Here is a 22,778-nt window from a genome sequence, read left to right as displayed (position 1 = left end):
TTCAACATCTACAATACACAAACAAACCTTCCATATTTTGGCTGAGTTCTTCTCTCAAACTGAAAACGCTCTGTTCCACCTTGTGATGTCATCGTGTGGTGATACAGGAAGTGCTCCACTGTGTTTTTAAACTCCACACATCTTCATTTCTAGAATCATTTGGATCATTTCAGTCCTGGAATTGCCAATTTTCTACTGAACTAAAGGTAAAAACGTAGCTGTTAACTTGAAAACTACCACATGATGACATCACAAGGTGGAACAGAGTGTTTTCAGTTTGACAGAAGAACTCAGCCTAAATATACAGTTTGTTTGTGTGTTAATCATGTGCGAATGAAACAAAAAAAAACAAAAAACACAACTCCAGGTCTGTTTGTGACGAGGAAACAACATCACACACAGAACACAGCGTCATATGGGCCCTTTAATGCTTTGATGGAATGTTTCACAGTGTGGCATTAAACTTTAAAACAAAAAGGATTCACCGCCAGCGCCGAACGACAGGTCAGATCTGCGCAGAGGCTCACAGAAAGCATGTCTCAGCTTCAAAACACACAAATAAGGTTGAAAAAGATGTTTGAGGGGATAGTGCGGAACATTCCAGGCAAATCAGTGGCGTCTCCATGGAGATAAAGCAGAAAACAGCGTAATATGAGCCCTTTAATATCAATATGAAGTAAGTTAAAGTAATATTGTTTATGTGCAGTTTTTGACGTGACCTTTAAAGACTCTATGATAAAGAATATTTTAAATTATAATAAAATAAACATTGATCCACTTTAACTTTGGCGTCACTGATGTTTAAAGGAACAAAAACTCTGAACCGTGACATTTAAAGATGCAATAACGTTCAGGCGGAGGGTCCCTCACCTGCTCATGTTCAGGTGTTATGATGTTATTGCCTTGAATGTTCCACAGTATGGCATTAAACTGTTTAGAAGACACACCCTCTCTTTATGTTTTGTTTTTTTTTTTTTTTTGGAGTTTTTTTTTTGAGTTTTTTTTTTTTTACTGCTTTTCTACATTTTATATAAACACAGAATACATCAAATAAATGAAGATATATGGAATTATGTAGTAAGGAAAAAGTTTTTTATTTATTTATTTTTATATATTTTATGTCCAAATCCTCAAAGTAGCTGTTCTTTGCATCGTTGAAAAATATTTAGTAGAGTTTTTTTTTGTTTTTTGTTTTTTATTTCATATATATTGCGTCATATATTTCATGTCTTCTGTGTGGATATAAAGTGTAGAAAGTATTAAAAATTAAAATTAAAATTAAAAAACCTGAATGAGAGGGCGTGTCCAGACTTTTCACTGGTACTGCACATCAGTTTAATGCCGTACTGTGGAACATTCCTGCTAATTCATAACATCTCCAGGAACATGAGCAGTGTGTCTTTAAAGTATAAAGCATTTTCAAGGTATTTAGAACAATAAAAAACAATAAAAACACAAGAAAAAACAATAAAAACACATTAAATAAGTGCTAGATAAATATGTTTAATGCCATACGGTGGAACATTCTAGATACGTATTCATACTGTATCGCCATGGAGACCAGCAGACGGCGTGTATTCTGAAATTATCGTGTTTTAACTCCATCATGATGTGTGTATTTTCGTCTCCAGCTTGAAAAACGCCGCTGAAACATCACGACAAATGAAACGAATCTGTTTGAAACTCACCTGACGAGAATTTTTCCCCGAGCGACACTTTACTTCCTCGGAGAAAAGCTTCCTTCTTCTTCCAGTAACTGTCTGACTCCGCCCCTCCTTCTCCGGACTCCCCCAGCGCCCCGCCCTCATCCTCACCTGCCCATGAGCAAGACACACAGACACAAGTTTAACACACAAACTCCACAGATTTCGGCTGAGTTCTTCTCTCAAACCGAAAACGCTCTGTTCCACCTTGTGATGTCATCGTGTGGTAATACAGGAAGTGCCCCATTGTGTGTTTTTTTTTTTAAACTCCACACGCCGTCATTTCTAGAATCATTTGGATCATTTCAGCTTCTGGAATTGCTGATCCCGACTGAATTAAAGGTAAAAGAAGCTGTTAAAAATTGTTGAAAACTACCACTTCATGACATCACAAGGTGGAACAGAGCGTTTTGAGCTTTGGAGATGTGGACAGACGAATAATAAAAAGTTACTTAAACATGTAAATGAAACAAAACACAACTCCAGGTCTGTTTTTGAGGCGATAACAGCATTTTAACACGACTTAATGCTCACAAACGTCAATTTTTTTGCGTAATATATGAACTTTAAATAGGCGAAATTATCCTTTTTTTAGTATAAAAGTTTAACATATGTTGATAATAACTTTAAATAATGTTCATCGCAAACCCCGATATTAAATTAAAATGGCTGAATCACAAAAACAGGTCCAAAGACGTAAAAAAAACTAACAAAATACGTCTTATTGATGTAATGTTGCTATGGTGACGCAGCATTTTCAAACCCTAGTGTATAATCCAGACTATAATTTGCCTATGGAATGAATGAACATATGCAAATAAGTGGGCGGAGACAGGGGGTAGGTGAAAACAGACATTTTCAGACAGCGTCCAAGCCTCAAATACAGGATTACACAAACGTCCAAGAGGTTAAGTACGACTATTTAGCTATTTAAACTATTTTTACGACTTAAAATGTGGTTAAACGTGTTGTATTTAAAGTGTATTCTGAATAACGTGTCCTTTAAAGTGTGAGGATTAAAGCGCAGGCTCACGTGCTCATAAAAGGATCAGATCGAGTTCGTTGAAGGACGTCAGACGATGAAATCTGCCATTTCCAGACGGGCTTAAGGTCTTTTTTTTTTTATAAATGTTTCCAGTGAACACAAAGATCACAATCACTGTTTTTAATAAACACGGCTCTGGCTCAAGACGCACAATCGTTTTTTGGTTTTTTTTTTGTTATTAAATGAAGAGTGAAGGTAGAGAACAAAGCCGAAGTCGACAATGTGAGGAATCTGATAAATACAACAATATGGAGCGTCGGTAAATATATTTCCTCGTCTGATTCAACTTAAAGCTACGATATTACGCAAAAAATGAGTCTTGTGAGCGTTAAGTCGTGTTATAAAGCTGTTACGTCGTCAAAAACAGGCCTGGAGTTGTGTTTTGTTTCGTTCACACATGTTTGAGTAACTTTTTATTATTAGTTTGCGCACATTTCCAAACCTCAAAACGCTCTGTTCCACCTTGTGATGTCATCAAGTGGTAGTTTTCACGTTAACAGCTACGTTTTTGCCTTTAGTTCCGCAGAGTTTCGCGATTCCAGAAGCTGAAATGATCCAAATGATTCTAGAAATGAAGGTGTGTGGAGTTTAAAAACACAGTGGAGCACTTCCTGTATCACCACATGATGACATCACAAGGTGGAACAGAGTGTTTTGCAGTCTGAGAGAAAAATTCAACCTAAATACGCAGGTTTGTTTGTGTGTGAAACATGTGTGAATAAAACAAAAAAAACACAACTCCAGGTCTGTTTGTGACAAGAAAACAACAGTAGAACAGATACGAAATTAGCATTATATTAGCCGTTTAAGCTAACAATTAACAAGTTACAGCTCAGATCTGTGGAGAGGCAGCCGTGCTAACAGTAGGAGTGTTTTCTGCAACTCTAGATCTGTTTGTGACGAGGAAACAACATTAATCATAACGGCTTCTTTTAGTTATTTAAGCTAGCATCTCAAACAAATGATAAAAAGTGACCCGTTTCTATAGCAACTAACAAATAAATAGTGTTTTGTGCAATGGATAAAGCTCGTTATCGCTCGTTTTAGTCTCTCACTTGCCTGAAAACACTACAGTCCAAAGATATTCACGTGTCCACAGAATATATATGTATAAATACGTCAAAATAAAAGTCTGCTTGTGAAATACTCGTTGCGGGGAGGACGTCCTAAACACTTCCTCCGTGCGGCCTTAAAAACGTCACGGGAACCTCGTGTTTTGTAGCGTTTTCGCCCAAGGTCAGACCCTCAGTGGCGTTTTGTTACCTAACGTGGCGGCTCAGTGTTTGTTTTGAAGTGAACTGCGCTCCACCTTGTGTCATGTTGTCATTTCCTGAGAAGTGGTCATGTGCTCCGCCGAACGTGTACGCCGGCTCCCTCCACAGGGCGTCCAGTTCCGCCGGAGAAATGTCTGAAAGAAAGAACGTAAACGGAGAACATAAATGTGGAGAAATTAATATTTGGAATTCGTGATGGATCGATAAATCATTTTGCATTTTTTTGCGTATTGGCTCTTAGTTTTATTCGTTTTAAGTCTCCACCAGAGGGCGATATTTTGTAAAACTGCTGACAAAAATATATATAAAGCTTAATTTGAAAACTTTAGTTCAAAATGTGACTATGTTTTTCACTTATCCAACTGAAAAAGGGCTGTGGATGAGTTTGGAAAAAGTTTAAATGATTTTTTTGTAAATCTTTAATTGGAATTGTCAATAAAATTCAAAGATTGCGTGAATTTTGTTTTGATTTAGCTGTGCTTTTGGGGTTTTGGACCAAACTTACTGTCTTAAACCTCAACCAATGACCTGTTTTTTTTTTTATTGAAATGTAAAGTTTTCTAACCTGACAACTTAAAGTACTTTTATTAATCCAAGTATTTGTCATTTTTGCACATTCGTTCAGAAAAGACTTTTGTAAAACTGTGGTTGTTATCGCCATCACTGATCACTGATCTCTCCCATAGACTGTTTATATAAATGGACAAAGCTAATCTGCTAGCGACCGCGTTACAAACAGGAACAACTCCATCGGCTCCAATTCACTTTCTATTGAAAAACTGTGTCCTCTCTCTGTACCTGCTGCTGTCAGACTCATTTTGGTCTTAAATGTTCGTATTAACCCTCTACATGATCCTGGGGTTTTTATTTCACTTTTGTGTCTGTAAATCAAGATATGAACATTAATAACAGACAAATCAGGCGACGTCTTTCCTCGAGGTCGCTCCCACTAGCGTTAGCAACAGGTTTGATTGACAGTGTTGCTAAGCGCCCGAGATCAGAGCTAAACCAGGACTAAACATGGACTATACCGGGACTAAACCAGGGCTAAACCAGGACTAAACCAGGACTAATACAGGACTAAACCAGGACTAATACAGGACTAAACCAGGGCTAAACATGGACTAAACCAGGACTAAACCAGGACTAAACCAGTACTAAACCAGGACTAAACCAGGACTAGACCAGGACTAGACCAGGACTAAACCAGTACTAAACCAGGACTAAACCAGGACTAGACCAGGACTAAACCAGGACTAGACCAGGACTAAACCAGGACTAGACCAGGACTAAACCAGGACTAAACCAGGACTAGACCAGGACTAAACTAAAACTAAACCAGGATTGACAGCGTTGCTAAGCGCCCGCTCTCTGCTAAATCAGTAGTGCAGACAGGAAGGGGCGTAACCTTCAACAGCCTCACTCCTGATTGGCTCTTTGGTTGCTATGATACTCACGCTCAGAATTCCTAATATAGAACTTGGCTCCAAATTCGCCGCTGTAACTGCTCTGGCCTCGATGATCTTTACACAGTCTGTCGTCTCTCGTTACTTTACCTGTTCACGTTCTGTTTCTTTTCGCTTTAATCCTTCACACACTCGACGTCACACGGGGGTAACACTCATAGAACACGGGTTAAAACATCTGGTGTGGGTGCGGCGGTTAGTGGGGTGGGTTACTGGGACTTTTTTTAGGAGAAGCAAAGAAGTCAAACACATGGACCTAACGTTTACATGTGACCACAAACCACACGCCGTATCTGAAGCACGTTTGCATTTCCAGCACTTTATAAAACAAAAAAGCACAAAAGTTTGAACTGTTTAAAGGTTTTTATATTACACTTTTCTCTGATTTGTGTTTTAATGTCGTTTCCTCGTCACAAACAGACCTGGAGTTTTAGTTTTTTGTTTTTTTCCCACATGTTTAACACACAAAAAAAACCTGCATATTTAGGTTGAGTTCTACGGAAAACTGAAAACACGCCGTTCCACCTTGTGATGTCATCATGTGGTGATACAGGAAGTGCTCCGCTGTGTTTTTAAACTCCACACACCTTCATTTCTAGAATCATTTGGATCATTTCAGCGTCTGGAATTGCCACTTATCTCGACTGAACTAAAGGTAAAAACGTAGCTGTTAACTTGAAAACTCCCACTTGATGACATCACAAGGTGGAACAGAGCGTTTTTAGGTTTGGAGATGTTACAGACTAATTATAAAAACTTACTTAAACATGTGTGAATGAAACAAAGTTGTGTTTTGTTTCGTTCACACATGTTTAACACACAAACTCTGTATATTTAGAAACTGAAAACACTCTGTTCCACCTTGTGATGTCATCGTGTGGTGATACAGGAAGTGCTCTGCTGCGTTTTTAAACTCCACACACCTTCATTTCTAGAATCATTTGGATCATTTTAGCTCTGGAATTGCCGATCTACTACTGAACTAAAGGTAAAAGGAGCTGTTGAAAACTTGAAAAACTTGAAAACTACCACTTTATGACATCACAAGGTGGAACGGAGCATTTTGATGTTTGGAGATGTAGACAGACTCACAAAACACAACTCCAGGTCTGTTTTTGACGACATAACGACATTATAACACGACTTAAATCTCACTGGCGTCCATTTTGTGTAATATTTAACACTTTAACAGTTTAAAAACATGCTTTTGTCAATATTCGTTAGATTATTTTGATCTAAACTCAAGACAAAGGGAAACGAGGCAACATCACACCACAACAAGCGAACGATTCTTCCATTTCAAAGCATCAGAAGAACCGGGGACAACGAGTAAAAACACAGAGCGCAGCAGCCGTGCCTTTATTTACCTTCGTGGCTAAGAGTGGCCCCCATTCTACGTTCGCTTTAACGTGGGGTTATTTCATGGCGGCGGCGGCGGCGGCGCCCGGGACTCACCTGTGAAGGAGGAGAGGCACACTTTGATGAGTCCGCTACAACACGAGGAGTTTAAAAAAGGTCTGCAGCAGCACGACGCCACCCAGGACCAGAAACGACACGACCCACAGATCAACGCCATCCTGACCTCTGACCCCTGACCCCTGAAGTGCTTTATCCTGTACGGGACCAGACCCGCGCCCCTCGTTATGTCACAGGGGCTTCGGTCTTATCTGAGTCAGGGCTCGGTTCAGCGCTCGTCTGTCTGCTGCTGTCTCCATCCCTCGCTCTCTCTTTCTCTCCTCCCACCAGCCGCTCTCTCTCTCCTCTGTGTCTGCCCAGAGGAATCACAAAGCATTATGGGACTGGCACGAGAGGGAGGGAGGGATGGAGGGAGAGAGAGGGAGGGAGAGGAGACAGAGAGGGAGGGAGAGGAGACAGAGAGGGAGGGAGAGGAACAGAGAGGGAGGGAGAGGAACAGAGAGGGAGGGAGGGAGGGAGGGAGAGAGGGAGAGAAACACAGAGGGAGGGAGAGAAACAGAGAGGGAGGGAGGGAGGAAGAGGAATAGAGAGGGAGGGAGAGAAACAGAGAGGGAGGGAGGGAGAGGAGACAGAGAGGGAGGGAGGGAGGGAGGGAGGGAGAGGAACAGAGAGGGAGGGAGGGAGAGAGGGAGAGGAGACAGAGAGGGAGGGAGGGAGGGAGGGAGAGAGGGAGGGAGAGAGAAACAGAGAGGGAGGGAGGGAGGGAGGTAGAGAAACAGAGAGGGAGGGAGGGAGAGAGAGAAACGGAGAGGGAGGGAGAGAGGGAGGGAGATACAAAGAGACAGGGAGAGAGGAGGAGAGTGAGGGAGAGACAGAGAGGGAAAGGGAGGGAGGAGGAGGGACAGAGGGAGGGAGAGGTGGCATAAGAGGGAGGGAGAGAGGGAGAGGGAGGGAGAGAGAGAGGGAAGGAGGGAGGGAGAGAGGGAGGGAGGGAGAAACAAAGAGATGGGGGGTGTTAAAGAGGAGGAAAGAGAGGGAGAGACAGAGAAGGGAGGGAGAGAGGGCGGGAGAGGGGGAGAGAGAGAGGGAGGGAGAGAGGGAGAGACATAGGGAGGGAGAGAGAGGGAGGGTGAAACAGAGAGGGAGGGAATGTGAAAGAGGGAGGGAGAGTGAGTGAGAGAGAGAGAGAGGGAGGGAGGAAGAGGGGGTGGAGGGAGAGAGGGAAGGAAGGGGAGGGAGAGAAAGAGAGGAAGGGAGAGACGGAGGGGGGAGGGAGAGGGAGGAAGAGAGACAAGGAGAGAGAGAGAAACAGAGAGAGACGAGAAGGAGAGGGAGGCAGAGAGAATGGGGGAGAGATGGAGAGAGAGGGAGCAAAAAGAGAGAGGAAGGGACAGAGAGGTGGAGGGAGAGAAACAGAGGGAGGGAGAGAAACAGAGGGAGAGAGAGGCATGGAGAAAGACAAAGAGAGAGAGAGAGACAAAGGGAGGGAGAGAGAACACGGGGGGGTCTCTATTCTTTATATTGCACAGAGGGAGTTGGTACAAATATGCTCAGAATGTGCGTCGCCGTGGCGATGTGTGGGGCGTCCATTGTCCGGTGCTGGTCGTTGGTGTGAAAGTGATGGAGGAGAAGAGCTGCTCTCTTAATGCCACACTGTGAAACATTCCATCAGAGCATTAAAGGGCCCATACTGTGTTATTCTCTGATCTGTGTTTCCTCATCACAAACAGACCTGGAGTTTCATTCACACACAAACCCTGCAATTAGTTCTTGTCTCAAATGGAAAACACTCTGTTCCACCTTGTGATGTCATCATGTGGTGATACAGGAAGTGCTCCACAGCGTTTTTAAACTTCATACACCTTCATTTCTAGAATCATTTGGATAATTTCAGCTCAGGAATCACCCATTTCTACTGAACAAACTGTAAAAAAGGAGCTGTTAACTTGAAAACTACCACTTGATGACATCACAAGGTGGAACAGAGCGTTTTGAGCTTTGGATGTGTAAACAGACTAAACAAAACACAACTCCAGGTCTGTTTTTGAGGAGGAAACAGGCTTAAAACATGACTTAAACCTCACATGAGTCAGTTTTGCATAATATAGGCCCTTTAATATCTCCATGGAAACAAGCACGGGGCGGATCATAGGCCAAGAAAAGTGACATAACCCGCCTTTAATGCTGTGATTTGTATTTGGAGCACTACATTCTGGAGTAATCAATAAGAGACTATTGGATTACGCAAGGATTATGTCATCTCCACGACTGCACTGCTGATGTGCTGTAAGCCAACGCCACACGAGCCACACGAGCCGCACGAGCCGCACAAGGTCAGAGAGGAGCAGTACGGAGAGCGGCAGGGATCAAACAACTTTATCAACATCTCACAGAGCGGCGCTGCCACTTACTCTTTGTGTACAAGACAAATATGATCCAGTGCCATAGACTGTTTATATAAATGGACAGAGCTAACCTGCTAGCACCGCGCTACAAACAGGAAGTGATCATGTGCGCGCTTACGGCTCCATCGGCTCTGGCTCCAATTCACTTTCTATTGAAAAACCGTGTCCTCTCTCTGTCTCTGCTGCTGTCAGACTCATTTTGGTCTTAAATGTTCATATTAACCCTCTACATGATCCTGGGGTTTTTATTTCACTTTTGTGTCTGTAAATCGAGATATGAACATTAATAACAGACAAATCAGGCGCCTTCTTTCCCCAAGGTCGCTCCTGTTAGCGTTAGCAACAGGTTTGATGACAGTGTTGCTAAGCGCCCGATCAGAACTAAACCAAGACTAAACTAACTCTAAACGAGGACCAAACATGTACTAAACCAGGACTAAACCAGGACTAAACCAGGACTAAACCAGGACTAAACCAGGACTAAACCAGGACTAAACATGGACTAAACCAGGACTAAACATGGACTAAACATGGACTAAACTAGGACTAAACCAGGACTAAACATGGACTGAACCAGGACTAAACTACGACTAAACCAGGACTAAACATGGACTAAACTAGGACTAAACCAGGACTAAACCAGGACTAAACCAGGACTAAACCAGGACTAAACCAGGACTAAACATGGACTAAACCAGGACTAAACCAGGACTAAACATGGACTAAACCAGGACTAAACCAGGACTAAACCAGGACTAAACCAGGACTAAACATGGACTAAACCAGGACTAAACATGGACTAAACATGGACTAAACTAGGACTAAACCAGGACTAAACATGGACTAAACATGGACTAAACCAGGACTAAACATGGACTAAACCAGGACTAAACCAGGATTAAACATGGACTAAACATGGACTAAACCAGGACTAAACATGGACTAAACCAGGACTAAACATGGACTAAACATGGACTAAACCAGGACTAAACATGGACTAAACATGGACTAAACTAGGACTAAACCAGGACTAAACATGGACTGAACCAGGACTAAACTAGGACTAAACCAGGACTAAACATGGACTAAACCAGGACTAAACCAGGACTAAACCAGGACTAAACATGGACTAAACCAGGACTAAACATGGACTAAACATGGACTAAACTAGGACTAAACCAGGACTAAACATGGACTAAACATGGACTAAACCAGGACTAAACATGGACTAAACCAGGACTAAACCAGGATTAAACATGGACTAAACCAGGACTAAACCAGGACTAAACATGGACTAAACCAGGACTAAACATGGACTAAACATGGACTAAACTAGGACTAAACCAGGACTAAACATGGACTGAACCAGGACTAAACTAGGACTAAACCAGGACTAAACATGGACTAAACCAGGACTAAACATGGACTAAACCAGGACTAAACATGGACTAAACCAGGACTAAACCAGGATTAAACATAGACTAAACCAGGACTAAACCAGGACTAAATATGGACTAAACCAGGACTAAACATGGACTAAACCAGGACTAAACATGGACTAAACATGGACTAAACCAGGACTAAACATGGACTAAACCAGGACTAAACCAGAACTAAACCAGGACTAAACCAGAACTAAACCAGGACTAAAACGGGACTAAAATAGGACTAAACCAGGATTGACAGTGTTGCTAAATGCCCACTCCCTGCTTCCTGTCCCTGTGGATAGGAGGGGGCGTTACCTTCAACAGCCTCGCTCCTGATTGGCTCTTTGGTTGCTATGATACTCACAGTCAGAATTTCACATGTGTAACTCCAGATTCACTCTATAACTCGATGAGCTTCATTTGCCTGGAGCCAGACGCTGTGGGTGACGTCACACTCACTCAGTCCACAGATAAATGCTGTTGTTATGTCCTTGGGCAAGACACTTAACCCCTTCAGTGTCTGTGTACTCTGGTGTATAAATGTGTGAGTGGTTCCTTGATGTAAAAAGCTTTAAGTGTCTTGAAGTTGTAAAAACGTTGTATAAAAACGTGACCTTTGCCCTTCAGACATAACTTTATTTAAACTTGTGTATTTCATTTCTTGGCTCTTTCCTGCACATTTTCGAAGGTTCTGTAAAAATAATCATGGTCAGAAAAACAAAACAAAATACTTCAGCAGATGTTTGGAGGAAACAGAAGCTTTGACAAAATACAGCAGCTACTTTGGGAAAATTGTTGCTAAATCGGTTCCACGGCTCAGAATTGTCTGTAATCAGGTCACGGGAAGAAAAGAGCGAATCGGAACAAGAATAAAAATACACTTCAGATAAAGAACTAATCAGGTCCATGATGACCCTCCACGATGTGATTTGAACCGTTTAAACGGGTTAAACTGACGCCAACTCAGAAAACACTCACTCAACTTTACAACTAAACTACTAATCCAGGACTAAACCAGGACTAAATCAGAACTAAACCAGGATTAAACCAGGTCTAAACCAGGACTAATCCAGGACTAAACCAGGACTAAATTAGGACTAAACCAGGATTAAACCAGGTCTAAACCAGGACTAAACCAGAGCGAAACCAAGACTAAACCAAGACTAAACCAGGACTAATCCAGGACTAAACCAGAACTAAACCAGAGCGAAACCAGGACTAAACCAGGACTAAACCAGGATTAAACCAGGATTAAAACAGAACTAAACCAGAGCGAAACCAGGGTTAAACCAGGTCTAAACCAGAACTAAATTAGGACTAAACCAGAACTAAACCAGGACTAAACCAGAGCGAAATCAGGACTAAACCAAGACTAAACCAGGACTAAATTAGGACTAAACCAGAACTAAACCAGGATAAAAACAGAACTAAACCAGGATTAAAACAGAACTAAACCAGGACTAAACCAGGATTTAAACAGGACTAAACAAGGACAAAACCAGGACTAAACCAGGACTAATCCAGGACTAAACCAGGATAAATATTTATATATAATGCCAATCAGTGGAAAAGTCTCAGCAAAGCAATACCATCTCCGTAGAGACAAGCAGAAAAGTGACCGAGTGCAGTTTTAACCTCTACTCGGAGTTTTTCCAGTTCAATTCCATTTTATTTCTTTAGCGCCTTTTTAAATACACAGGTAACAGATAAGAACAAAAAACACCTGCACATCCTGTCGAGTGTTAAATACCAGGGAGGAGGTGGGTCAGTCTGGTGTTGAATTGTGTTAGAGACTGAGAGGATGTGACAGACAGAGGGCGCTGTTTTATAGTCTGGACACACACAGAAAAGACTCTGTCTCTAATCGAATGAGCGGCAGTGAAATAAACTGTGTGTGTGTGTGTCGTGTGTGTGTGTGTGTGTGGGGGTGTGTGTGTGGGTGTGGGTGTGTGTGTGTGTGTGTCGTGTGTGTGTGTCGTGTGTGTGTGTCGTGTGTGTGTGTGTGTGCGGATCTGTCAGGACACGTGTGGACTCTCGTTATCCACAGATTTACTCTAATCTAATAACGGGACACAATCAGATCTGTGGAATGGCTCAGTCACACGGAGAAAGAAGTACTCAAAGAAGTACTCAAGACTAATGTACTTAAGTAAAAGGATTAAAGTACCTGTTTGAAAATGGACTTAAAGACTATAAAGTAAAAGTATTTCGTACAGATTTTGAGTCTGATAAAGCGTCAAATGTGGTGATTTTGATAAAGATTTGAGCTGAATTTTGTTTAACAGAAAACAAGGACTAAACCAGGACTAAACCAGGACTAAACCAGGACTAAACCAGGACTAAACCAGGACTAAACCAGGACTAAACCAGAACTAAACCAGGACTAAACCAGGACTAAACCAGGACTAAACCAGGACTAAACCAGGTCTAAACCAGGACTAAACCAGGACTAAACCAGGTCTAAACCAGGACTAAACCAGGACTAAACCAGCACTAAACCAGGACTAAACCAGGACTAAACCAGGACTAAACCAGAACTAAACCAGGACTAAACCAGGACTAAACCAGGACTAAAACAAGACTAAACCAGGACTAAACCAGGACAGAACCAGGACTAAAACAAGACTAAACCAGGACTAAACCAGGACTAAACCAGAACTAAACCAGGACTAAACCAGGACTAAACCAGAACTAAACCAGGACTAAACCAGGACTAAACCAGGACTTAACCAAGACTAAAACAGGACTGAACCAGGACTAAACCAGAACTAAACCAGGACTAAACATGGACTAAACCAGGACTAAACCAGGACTAAACCAGGACTAAACCAGGACTAAACCAAGACTAAAACAGGACTGAACCAGGACTAAACCAGGACTAAACATGGACTAAACCAGGACTAAACAAGGACTAAACTAGGACTAAACCAGGACTAAACCAGGACTGTAATGAAGTGGAGTAGAAAGTACAGATACTGCTCTCAAATGTACTGAAGTAAAAGTATCCACTGTAAATGTACTTAAGTAAAGTATACATTCTTACTTTTATTTTTACTTAAGTACTACTAATACTTTACTACTAATACTTTGTAACTTTCCACCACTGAGTCTGATCCATAGTAAAAGAAAAATTCACATCTGTCACTGGACAAAGGTCTCGTCTTCAGTTGTGGTCAGATCTCTGCTGGACACTGTTTTATATCTGTCTGACCTTTGGGTCCAGTTGACAGAATTTGATCTTTATTTTACTCAGGCCTGACGAAAGTTTGAAAAGATAAGAAAATATTTGTGATAACAGGAGTGATAAAGTGATAGTGATAAAGCACAATCTGATATGACTCAGGCAATAGAGTAAACAGAGACTTTATAAAGACGTGAGTGAGTTTGACGTCACCACAGCTTCAGCTTCAGCTTCAGCTTCAGACAAATGAAGCTCGTCAAGGCTCGAGCAGGTATAGAGGCTAATCTGGAAACACCCGGATCATGTAGAGGGTTAATATGAACATTTAAGACCAAAATGATGAGTCTGACAGCAGCAGGTACAGAGAGAGGACACAGTTAAAAAAAATAAATAAATCTAAATAACTAAAAAATAATAATAAATTGAAATAACCCCCCCCCCCCCAAAAAAAAAAAAATCAAAATAACAAAAAAACTTAAAATAACAAAAAAAAAAAAAAAAAAAAAAAAAAAACCTCAAAATAACTAAAAGAAATAAATAAATAACCCCCCCCAAAAAATCTAAATAATAAAAAACTTATAACAAAAAAAACTTAAAATAACAACAAATAAATAAAAAATCTAAATAAACTCAAAATAACAAAAAAAGAGAAAAAAAAAACTCAAAATAACTTTAAAAAATATATATAAATAACACCCCAAAAATCTAAATAACTTTAAAAAAAAACACACAAAAAAAACAACCTTAAAATAACAAAAATAAAAAATAAATGAAATAAATAAATAAATCAAAAATAAACTCAAAATAACTTTAAAAAAATAATAATAATAAAAGAAAATAACCCCAGGATTATGTAGAGCTCCAAATAACTTTAAAAAAAAACAAACACAAACACACAAAAAACTCAAAATAACAAAAAAACCTTCAAATAAAAATAAATAAAAAATCTAAATAAAACTCAAAATAAAAATAAATGAACCCCAGGACCATGTAGAGCGGGTTAATACGAACATTTAAGACCAAAATGATGATTCTGACAGAGTTACAGAGAGAGGGGACACAGATTATCAATAGAAAGTGAATTGGAGCCAGAGTTGATGGAGCAGGAAGTGCGCCCATGATCACTTCCTGTTTGGAGCGTAGCGGCTAGCAGGTTAGCTATGTCCATTTATATAAACAGTCTGTAACTCCATAAAAGCATCGCTGGAAAAATAAAAACGGTCGAATTCTTGATTAATTAAAAAATCCAGACAAACTGTTAAAACCGAGAAACAAAAAACACACTTATGTATCTGCATCTGTATATTTATTTATTTATTTTTTATTTTATTTTTATTTATTTTTTGTCTTTTATATGAAGCATTTTGGGCAGATTAAGTCCTATTTAAATGAGCTGTAGAAATAAAATACTTACAATAACTGAACCAGCAAATGTCTAAAACTATGACCAGTGTTTGGAAGTAACTGTGACATGTACCAAAAATACTACTTTTGAGTAACTGTATTCTGGTACAGTTACTTTTTCATTTCGTAGTACTTAAAATACAGTTACTTTTTCATTTCCTTGTACTCAGGATATAGTTGTTGTTGTTTTTTATTTTTATTTTGTAGTATTCAGTTACTTTCCAAAATTAAAATGAATACTTGGCAGTACTTCACCCTGTAATTTCAACTGCACAGAAATAGTGACAAAAAGTATCAAACTCAGCTCCTGTGGTTCAACGTGTGGGATTTTTGTCTCTAATTCGACATAAATGAAACAAACAGAGCAACAAAAATGAAGCTGTTTACAATTAGATCTGTTTTTTTCACTTTAGTATAATTCCAGTCTATGTAAAAGTATGCAAAATATTCAGAACACAGTTCTCTGATTGGCCGATGTAACAGAATAAGTTACACAGTACATTTTTACTGCAGTATTCTGTGACTAAATACATTTTTACCTCAGTATTCAGTGACTAAATACATTTTTACTGCACTATTCTGTGACTAAATACATTTTTACTGCAGTATTCAGTTAATTAAATATATTTTACTGCAGTATTCAATGACTAAATACATTTTTACCTCAGTATTCAGTGACTAAATACATTTTTACTGCAGTATTCAGTGACTAAATACATTTTTACTGCAGTATTCTGTGACTAAATACATTTTTACTGCAGTATTCTGTGACTAAATACATTTTTACTGCAGTATTCAGTGACTAAATACATTTTACTGCAGTATTTCAAAGTATTCTCCCATCACTGTAACTGATCATTCATATTGAGTCAGTCCATATGTCACTGGGCGTCTTCAGTCTCTACAAATACACTACTGCAGTATTACATGCAGTACAATCTAATACATGGACTTATCTTGTTTTGAAATGTTGAAATGACGACGTAACAGCACAGGCCTGTTACATGGAAAATATATGTTACACAACTGCAATAAATTCCACTTTAATACAAATCCAAATACACTACAGACGTGTTCTGCTGATGCAACGATGTCTAAACCAGACACGGGCAAACTACGGCCCAGGGGCGGCACACGGCCCGCCGGGTTTATTAATCCGGCCGAACGTGACCAAATTATATTAAAATAGTTAAGGGTAAACCGTGTTCAACTGACCTTTCCCCTGTAATACCAACATTTCCCCAAAAGATGGCGCCCTTCAGCTACATTAACCTTGTTCGCGTGTGTTACTCTCTTATTCTCTTATCAGCCCTTCTGAAAAAATGAGTTTATGAAAGAAAATAAAAGTGGACAGTGAGCGCCGATTGTTTAATACGGAGCGGACAAACTAAATATTTTTTCACTGAAGTCCGATCAAAGGCTGTGCCCAATACGCCAAGAAACTGTTACGGTTTTCAAAGAGAACAATATCAGGCGTCACTTTGCTACGACGCATGCTACGCTAACTACGCTAGCAAGGGGTCAACGCGGGAATGGGCGGCTACGGCTCAGAGGTTGGCAGCCATTTTACAGATTTAATTAATGAATTTGGAAAACAATTTGTACAATGAGCCTTGTATATGAAGAAGTGGGCGAAGCGAGTGTGACGTCACCCACAGCATTTGTCAATCAAACCTGTCGCTAAGGGTCATGGGAAAGAAAGTTTGTCTGTTATTAATGTTCATGTTTTGATTTACAGACACAAAAGTGAAATAAAAACCCCAGGATCATGTAGAGGGTTAATACGAACATTTAAGACCAAAATGATTCTGACAGCAGCAGAGACAGAGGAGACATAGGTTTAAAAAAAACAAAAAAACAAAAAATAAACTCAAAATAACCAAAAAAAAATAAATTAATTAAAATAAACTCAAAATAACTAAAAATAAACGAATAAATAAATAACAAAAAATAATAACAAAAAACAACCTCAAAATAACAAAAAAATTTAAAAAAACAAAATAAACAAATAAATAAATCAAAATAAACTCAAAAATAAAATAAATCAAAAATAAACTCAAAATAAATAAATAAAAATAATAACAAAAAAAATCACAAAATAACAAAAAAAAACTTTAATAAAAAAAAAAATCAAAATAAACTCCAAATAACTTAAAAAAAAAAAATACAAACACACAAAAAACTCAAAATGACAAAAAAATAAAAACAAAAAACTTCAAATAAAAATAAATAAATAAATAAAAAATCTAAATAAAACTCAAAATAAAAATAAATGAACCCCAGGATCATGTAGAGGGTTAATACGAACATTTAAGACCAAAATGACGAGTCTGACAGCAGCAGAGACAGAGAGAGGACACAGTTTTTCAATAGAAAATTAATTGGAGCCAGAGTCGACGGAGCTGGAAGCGCGACGATGCTAGTAGGTTAGCTATGCCCATTTATATAAACAGTCTATGGTCTAAAGTTGCTATTTCCAAGCAACCTTCAACATCATAGCCCCGCCCCTTTCCTGAAACACATTCAAACCAGTTCAGTTGTGTTTATCCCTCATTCATTCACACATTGTTCGCTGAAACACTCACATATGTGTTTCCGTTGTGTCTCTGCGCACACACAGCCCCTGACCACAACAAACGACATTATGACACTCCACAGATCGTGACAATAATCCGACCGCGACGAGCTAATGAGAAACACATGGTGAACGCAGCTCCACGACGGCGAGTTATGAGTCTCCACAAAATGTTTTAATGTCGTTTCCTCATCACAAACAGACCTGGAGTTGTGTTTTTGTGTTTCATTCACACAAGTTTAACACACAAACAAACTGCATATTTAGGCTGGAGTCTGGGTTTGAACTGAAAACGCTCTGCTCCACCTTGTGATGTCATCATGTGGTAATACAGGAAGTGCTCCACTGTGTTTTTAAACTCCACACACCTTCATTTCTTGAATTAATTGGATGAGCTCTGGAGTCGACAATCTCTACTGAACTAAAGATAAAAAACGTAGCTGTTAACTTGAAAACTACCACTTCATGACATCACAAGGTGGAACTGTAACCATATTTTTATTTTAAGAAATCTGTGTTCAAACGATTCAAAATGTTAAACTAGAGCATAGATTGTTTATGTAAGTGGATGTAGCTAACCTGCTAGTCGCTGCGTTTCAAACAGGAAGTGATCATGTGCGCACTTCCAGCTCCATCGACTCTGGCTCCAATTCACTTTCTATTGAAAAACTGTCTCTCTGTACTTGCTCCTGCTGTTTTTTTTATTTATTTTTTATTTTTCTTATTTTGAGTTTTTTTTTAGTTATTCTTTTTATGATTTTTTTTTGTTATTTTTTGTTAATTATTGTTTTTTTTAGTTAATTTTCCTTTTTTTGTTATTTTGAGCAGTTTTTTTGTTTGTTTATTTATTCATTAATTTTTTTTAATTTTTTTTTGAAGAACTGTCTCCTCTCCCTGTACCTGCTGCTGTCAGACTCGTCATTCTGGTCTTAAATGTTCGTATTAACCCTCTACATGATCCTGGGGTTTTTATTTCACTATTGTGTCTGTAAATCAAGATATGAACATTAAAAACAGACAAATCCGGCGCCTTCTTTCCCCGAGGTCGCTCCTTTTAGCATTAGCGACAGGTTTGATTGACAGCGTTGCTAAGCGCCCGCTCCCTGCTAAACCAGCGGTGTGGGCGGGAAGAGGCATTACCTTCAACAGCCTCTCTCCTGATTGGCTCTTTGGTTGCTATGATACTCGCAGTCAGAATTCCAAATATGAAACTCAGCTCCAAATTAGCCGCTATAACTGCTAGCTTCGATGAGCTTCATTTGACTTTAGGTTGAACAGAGCATTTTGAGGTTTAGAAACATGTGTGAATGAAACAAAACACAACTCCAGGTCTGTTTTTGAGGCGTAAACAACATTATAACACAACTTAACGCACACAAGAGTCAGTTTTGTGTAATATCGGACCTTTAAATAGCGTAGTAACATGAGGCAGCTGGTTTTAGGGGTCTCTAAGTTTAGCCCAACTCCTGTTAAGTCACTCAGATGCCAGTGTGTCTGCGCGGGTTCAGTGCCCTGCAGGGAGAGTCCCACATTGTGTTCTATGGCAGCGTTTGTGCCGCCCTGAAGTGGATTGAGCCGAGGTGTAATTACGATTGTAAAGAGAGCGACATCTGGAAGTGTTTTTGTAAAAATAGTCTATAAGTGATGGGTTAGAGGCTTTTCTTTTCATTCTATGGGAGAAGCTTAAGATTTATAGCTGAAGATACTACTACTACTACTACTACTACTACTACTACTGCAAAGCACAACTACTGCAAAGAATCTAAGGTAGCATTCTTCAAACTTTGGCTTTGCGAGTGCTATTTTTGTTGGACTGAAGTGAACTTAAAGGGTCATATTTAGGCTGAGTTCTTCTCTCAAAACAGAAAACGCTCAGTTCCACCCTGTGATGTCATCGTGTGGCGATACAGGAAGTGCTCCGCTGTGTTTTTAAACTCCACACACCTTCATTTCAAGAGTCATTTTTGATCATTTTAGACCAGGAATTGCGAATCTCTGCTGAATTAAAGGTAAAACGGTAGTTGCGAGCTTGAAAACTACCACTTGATGACATCACAAGGTGCAACAGAGCGTTTTGTGTGTTACTCAAACATGTGTAAATGAAACAAAACACAACTCCAGGTCTGTTTTTCATGCGTTTACAGCATTAGAACATGACTTGTTGTTGTGACACTTTAATTTTTACAATCGCTGTTGCAAAAATATTACATTTCCTAATCTCTTGGCAACAACAGAACGTCGGCGACACCAAACGAACCATAATCACAACGTGCCTCTGCCTTTATAACAGTTTCCAGTCCAGTCTGTGAAATGACAACAACTAGTTTATGGTTAAGTGACTGAGAACAAAGTGCAGCTGTGTAAAACTGGCTCCTCCGGCCGCCAGCTTCATTCAACAACGTGGAAGTTTCACAGAAAGCAGAAACGAATCTCCAAAAACTCTGTTACCTCTGTGTTTCTCCCAGTTCCTCTCAGCTCATTCCTCACGTGAGCTGCTGCCCTCCGCCTGGAAACGTTCAGGTTTGTTGTTTTGGCTCGAAAAACGTGAGTCTTGTGACAGCTGACGAAACACGAGCCATTCTGGAGTCTGCAGAAAAACCTCGAGAGGGAAACGAGAGGAAAGTGTAGAAGTCAGCAGCAGCAGTGTGAGGCTGGAGAGAGAGAAGGCAGCAGCATGTTACACAGGAGGGAGGGGCTTAGGGACATAGCTCCGCCCACTGCTTCTTTAAGACATGGTTCAGCCCACTGCTCCTTTAGGATATAGCTCCTCCCACTGCTCCTTTAGGACATAGCTCCTCCCACTGCCTCTTTAAGATATGGTTCAGCCCACTGCTTCTTAAGGTCATAGCTCCGCCCCCTGCTCCTTCAGGACATAGCTCCGCCCCCTGCCTCCCTCCGCTGGACGCTCTGAGTGTCCTGGTTACTCATCTCTCACTGATGAGGATTATTTCAGCTGTTTACTACAGTCAACACCAGAGGAACAAGTACTCAAGAGTGTTACTTAAGTAAAAGTACAGGAACTTAAGTACAAGTATAACATGAAAACATCTACTTAAGTAAATGTAGAGGTACTGAAGCAAAAATACTCAAGTAAAAGTAAAAAAAAAAATACTCAAGTAAAAATAAAAGTATGGGCCAAAAAAAAATCTACTTAAGTAAAAGTACAGATAAAGAACAAAAAAATAAAATAAAAGTAAAAATAATACTCAAGTAAAAGTAAAAATATTATATGAAAAAGCTACTTAAGTAAAAGTACAGATAGCGGAGCAAAATAATACTCAAGTAAAAGTAAGTATCAGCCTAACAAACATATTTAAGTAAAAGTATAGGTACCTAAGCTACTTATGTAAAAGTAAAAGTATCTCCTAAAAAAAAGTTACTTAAATAAAAGTACACGTACTGGAGCAAAAAAAAAAAAAAAAATACTTAAGTAAAAGTAAAAGTGTCACATGAAAAAATCTGTTTAAGAAAAGCAAAATTATCAGCCAAAAGAAAAACTACTTAAGTAAAAGTGCAGATACTGGAGCTGGTAATTAAAGTACTTAAGTAAATGTAAAAGTATTAGCCAAAAAAAGTACAAGTAATAAGTAAAGTAAAAGTACAGATACTGGGGCAAAAAAAACCAAAAAACCTCTAAAGTATCACATGAAAAAATCTACTCTAGTAAAAGTACAGATGAAGAAAAAAAAGTAAAAATAATACTCTAGTAAAAGTAAAAATATTATATGAAAAATCTACTTAAGTAAAAGTACAGATATAGAAGCAAAAATACTCAAGTAAACGTTTAAAAATACTCAAGTAAACGTATCACCTAAAAAAATCTACTTAAGCAAAAGTACAGGTACGAGAACAAAAATACTCAAGTAAAAGTATCACATGAAAAAATCTAATTAAGTAAAAGTTCTTGTATTAAAAGTATTAAAGTTCCTGTTACTTTTCAGTTGATCTCAAACTATTAAAAAAATACTACTTTTCAGTCCTGTTCAAAAATGTAGTGAAGTAGAAAGTACAGATACTGCTCTCAGATGTAAAGTATTGTACTGTACTTTTCTTTTTGCTTTACTACAACTTGTACTTCATTACAGTAATCGTAGCTTTAAAGTCGATAAATTTCTAGAGCGTTTTCAGGACGTCTGCCTTTGTAACTAGATTAAAGTGAATAACCTGCAGACGGGGGACCTCGAGGAAATATATAAACACGTACACGACATATGAAGTACTTCGAGGTAAACGAAGTAAACGAGGTAAACGAGGTAAATGAGGTAAATGAGGTAACTTCATGTTGTTGGCGCTTCATAAACTGGCGCCTGAAAGCATCAAAACAAGTCGACACTGGATCAATTTTATGATTAAACGACTTAAAAGCTGCATTTATAAAGCTTTGATTCACTGCCAAGAACATGGACAGAATCAAAGCCAAAACAGAAATTGCAAGATAAAAACTCAAGAAAATATATCATTTCCTTATTTAATTTCGATGTACGCTGCTGTCTGTGGTTCCTCCTCAGAGCAGTAACTTTAGAAGTACTTTTTAGACTGTTTACGTTCACATGTTTAACACACGAACCCTGCAGATTTAGGCTGAGTAAATAAAAAAACGCTCTGTTCCACCTTGTGATGTCATCGTGTGGCAATACAGGAAGTGCTCCGCTGTGTTTTTAAACTCCACACACCTTCATTTCTAGAATCATTTGGATCATTTCAACTCTGGAATTGCGAATCTCTGCTGAACTAAAGGTAAAAAAAAAACGTAGCTGTTAACTTGAAAACTACCACTTGATGACATCACAAGGTGGAACGGAGCATTTTGAGCTTTGGAGATGTTACAGACTAATAATAAAGTTACTTAAACATGTGTGAATGAAGCAAAACACAACTCCAG

At 39.2% G+C, this 22,778-nt stretch overlaps 1 protein-coding gene across 2 annotated transcripts in view; it reads right to left on the bottom strand.

The window, feature by feature from the left end:
• The window catches only part of sh3tc2 (SH3 domain and tetratricopeptide repeats 2), a 49,172-nt gene extending 28,653 nt beyond the window's left edge, over window positions 1-20,519 (bottom strand). The window contains exons 1-4 of one of the 2 annotated variants that reach the window (XM_055224630.1): window positions 20,345-20,519; window positions 6,856-6,943; window positions 4,058-4,156; window positions 1,689-1,814 (exon numbers count right to left, since the gene is read on the bottom strand). In XM_055224630.1, the coding sequence (XP_055080605.1) occupies window positions 1,689-1,814; window positions 4,058-4,156; window positions 6,856-6,880 (250 nt within the window). In that variant the 5' untranslated portion in view covers window positions 6,881-6,943; window positions 20,345-20,519. Of the gene's footprint in view, window positions 1-1,688; window positions 1,815-4,057; window positions 4,157-6,855; window positions 7,065-20,344 lie in introns of those variants that run through there. The other variant, XM_055224629.1, reaches the window with a different exon arrangement.
• Window positions 20,520-22,778: the final 2,259 nt, after the last annotated feature.

Source organism: Periophthalmus magnuspinnatus, chromosome 10 (assembly GCF_009829125.3).
Source record: "Periophthalmus magnuspinnatus isolate fPerMag1 chromosome 10, fPerMag1.2.pri, whole genome shotgun sequence".
In the NCBI taxonomy this organism is placed as follows: domain Eukaryota; kingdom Metazoa; phylum Chordata; class Actinopteri; order Gobiiformes; family Gobiidae; genus Periophthalmus; species Periophthalmus magnuspinnatus.
Note: the sequence above shows the minus strand (reverse complement) of the source record. Positions and strands in the feature narration are given on the sequence as shown.